The sequence below is a fragment of the Triticum aestivum genome, chromosome 3A (genome assembly GCF_018294505.1).
Source record: "Triticum aestivum cultivar Chinese Spring chromosome 3A, IWGSC CS RefSeq v2.1, whole genome shotgun sequence".
Lineage (NCBI taxonomy): Eukaryota > Viridiplantae > Streptophyta > Magnoliopsida > Poales > Poaceae > Triticum > Triticum aestivum.
Window position 1 is genome coordinate 621,817,339 of NC_057800.1, and position 3,446 is coordinate 621,820,784.

Genomic DNA, 3,446 nt, shown 5'->3' on the forward strand with positions numbered 1-3,446 from the left:
CCCCTCTCTTTTCGGCGGGGGAATGGCCTTTCTAGCGGCGGAGCAACGGCTGTGGGCAGATGGGTGGCGCTGGTATCGGCATGGCGGCAAAGGGGAAGTGGCGTTCTGCCGCACTTGGGTCGAATCTTGGGGGAAGGGGGAAAGTGTTTCTCACTAGACAATGGTGGCCCACGCGCCACTTTTCTTTTCACCGAAGTCCCCAAATGCCTCCCAGTGCACTAGTTCCGTGTGAAATCATCGGGCCAAAAATGAGTCAAATCGACGGAATTCAACATTCTGAAGGTGTGACTGGGGAATTTTTTTTTGCACCCACGAAAATAAAGACGTGTTGAGGGGCGGTGCGGCTGGAGATGCTCCTACGATGCAACTTGCGCCTCCTTCTGCCCCGGCGCAGGTAGCACGATAGTGTCCTTGTACCCGGGGGCATCGGAGCTCGGGGCGCATACCGCCATTGATGAGTTTACTGCGCCGCTGTCGCCGCGATCGAGGCCGCGCGCGGGTGAGAAAGATCGGTCGGCCCCGGCGAAGGCAGACGGGCAGAGATGTACCCCGGGCGGTCCGGCGCTGCTCTCTCTGTTGCTGCTGCGCCTGGCTAAGCTAGTGGGCACTGGAAGCACGTGCAAAACGCCACGGCGCAGTAAGTATCCCTGGATCGGCGACTAGTCCAATAGTAGTGGTGGTACAATCGCACTGTCTGGATCGTGGGAGGGAGGCACTGCACTGCAGTGCAATCAATAACTGGCTCTGGCTGGCCCAAGTTGGCAAGCCGCGGGCTTTCCTGTTATGTACGACCGGGTATTGACGTCGCGGTCGACCGACCGGGCCGGGGTAAAAACACCAAGTGCCACCCCGGGAGGTGGGTGACGGTGCGTGGCCCGATCGGACGACGGGCATGGCGCGGCGGACAACATGCAGCACTGTTCCTATAGCGCATGTGGCTCTCCACCTCTAGGGTCTAGACCACCAGCTGCTACAGCCCGATCGACCGAGGTGAGCTCGAGCTCGAGCGTGCCCAGACCTACTGAGAGTGAGAGAGCGGTCAAAGTCACGAGGGGAAGCTACACGGGCGAGAGTCCATGCCCAGAACCGTCCTTCTACACACGAGCGAGGAGAGGGCCGGGCGGCAGTATAAAACGGCCTCGTCCGGGGCGGGCGCAACGGCACCTCACCTCACCGCCCGCAGAAGGAAGCCCCCCCGCGCGCACACACACGCACGTACGATAGATAAAAAGCAGGTAGCGCCGCCGTCACGTCGTGCTCGTCATGGGCGTCGAGGCCGCGCTGCATGGGGCGGCGGCGGCGGAGGCGGCGCTGCATGGGGCGCTCAAGCTGCAGCCGCACGTGGCCGGCGCCTTCTTCGCGCTCGCGGTGTGCACCGTGGCGCTCGCCGCCCTGCTGGCCGTGGCGCGCACGCGCCCGCCGTGGTGGTGCGACTGCGCGGTCTGCGAGGCCTACCTCACCGCCTCCTGGGCCGGCGAGTTCGACAACCTCTGCGACTGGTACGCGCACCTGCTGCGCCGCTCGCCGTCGCAGACCGTGCACGTCCACGTGCTCCGCAACGTGCTCACCGCCAACCCCGTCACCGTCGAGCACATGCTGCGCGCGCGCTTCGATAACTACCCCAAGGGCAAGCCCTTCTCCGCCATCCTCGCCGACCTGCTCGGCCGCGGGATCTTCAACGTCGACGGAGACGCGTGGCTGTTCCAGCGGAAGCTCGCCGCGGCTGAGCTTGCGTCCCCCGCGCTCAGGGCTTTCGCCTCGGGCGTCGTGGCTTCCGAGCTGCGGGGCCGTCTCGTTCCCCTGCTTGACTCTGCCTGCTCCCACGACGACGACGACGACGACGGTGGCAAGGTGCTGGACCTGCAGGACGTGTTCCGTCGCTTCGCCTTCGACTGCATATGCAAGATCTCCTTCGGCCTCGACCCGGGCTGCCTCGAGCTGTCCATGCCGGTGTCGGCGTTCGTGGATGCGTTCGACACGGCGTCGATGCTCTCTGCGAGGCGCGCGACCGCGCCGTTGCAGATCATATGGCGGCTGAAGCGGTTCTTCAACGTCGGGGACGAGAGGAAGCTCCGGGAATCCGTGCGCCTCGTCGACGGGTTCGCCGCGGAGGTCACCCGGCAGCGACACAAGCTCGGCGGCGCCGCGTCCGGCAGCGACCTCCTGTCGCGGTTCATGGGCTCCATCAGCGACGAGAAGTACCTCCGGGACATCGTCGTCAGCTTCATGCTCGCCGGCCGCGACACCGTCGCCTCAGCGCTGACCGCCTTCTTCCTGCTCCTCTCCGATCACCCGGAGGTCGCCGCCGCCATCCGGGACGAGGTGTCACGCGTCGCGGGCGGCGACGACGGCGACCGGCCGAGCTTCAGCAAGCTCAAGGACATGCACTACGTGCACGCGGCGCTGTACGAGAGCATGCGGCTGTTCCCGCCGGTGCAGTTCGACTCCAAGTTCGCGGCGGGCGACGACACGCTCCCGGACGGCACGGCGGTGGCCAAGGGCACGCGGGTCACCTACCACGCCTACGCCATGGGCCGGATGGAGTCGGTGTGGGGCCCCGACTGCTCCGAGTTCCGGCCCGAGCGGTGGCTCCGCGACGGGCAGTTCGTCCCGGTGAGCCCGTACCGGTACCCGGTGTTCCAGGCCGGCGTGCGCGTCTGCGTCGGCAAGGACCTCGCGCTCATGGAGATGAAGGCCGTCATCGTCGCCGTCGTCCGGGGCTTCGACATCCAGGCGATCGAGCGCAGCTCGCGCCGGCCCAAGTTCGCGCCGGGGCTGACGGCCACGTTCGCCGGCGGCCTGCCGGTCAGGGTCCGCCGGCGAGCGCGCCCACCAACCTGATACGGAATAAACAACTGTTGGCGATCGCGCTCTTGTTCGCTTATTCTCGCTCGTTTCGTCCTTTGCAACAGGGATAAAATCGCGCGCTAGATTGTATGCCGCTGGCAGCCCGTGGGCGCTGGTGCCGTGAGTGCGCTGGCGTTTGGCAGCACCGAGCAGCAGCGGATCGATGATGCCGGACGATTGATTAGTCGGTATGTACGTACGCAGCTCTCCACTTGGGATTGAGAGTCGAGATCGATAGATCTACAGATAGATTCCTCGAATCGACAGCAAATTATTGAGATCGGATCAGGCTTCAGTTACGCGCGACTCTTGTGTGGTACGGATAACGGAAAGACTATATGAACCGTTGTGCACTTGATATGAAAGAAAAACAGTATAATTGTGAAATAAGATAAAAAAATTCAAATCTTTTTGGAAATAAATTTGACCTTCTGTTGTACTCGAATAAAAAAATCATGAGGAAAAAACTCCCATCAACTTCAGGGAAGAAAACCCAAAAAAATTAGGACAGAAAAATGTGAGTAATAACTTGTACTCCCTCCGTCCCAAAATAAGTGAGCTTGAGACACTTATTTTGAAACAAAGGGAGCATATAGTGT

General features: G+C 62.4%; 1 protein-coding gene across 1 annotated transcript; it reads left to right on the plus strand.

Annotated features, from left to right (window-relative positions):
- The first annotated feature begins 1,149 nt into the window (after window positions 1-1,149).
- LOC123062662 (cytochrome P450 94C1) lies at window positions 1,150-3,220 on the plus strand. The gene has a single exon (XM_044486277.1). The coding sequence runs from the start codon at window positions 1,264-1,266 to the stop codon at window positions 2,839-2,841; it is 1,578 nt and encodes a 525-aa protein (XP_044342212.1). The 5' UTR covers window positions 1,150-1,263; the 3' UTR covers window positions 2,842-3,220.
- Window positions 3,221-3,446: the final 226 nt, after the last annotated feature.

Coding starts and splice junctions, on each gene's coding strand:
- LOC123062662 (XM_044486277.1), top strand. CDS start 1,264: ATGGGCGTCGAGGCCGCGCTGCATGGGGCGGCGGCGGCGGAGGCGGCG.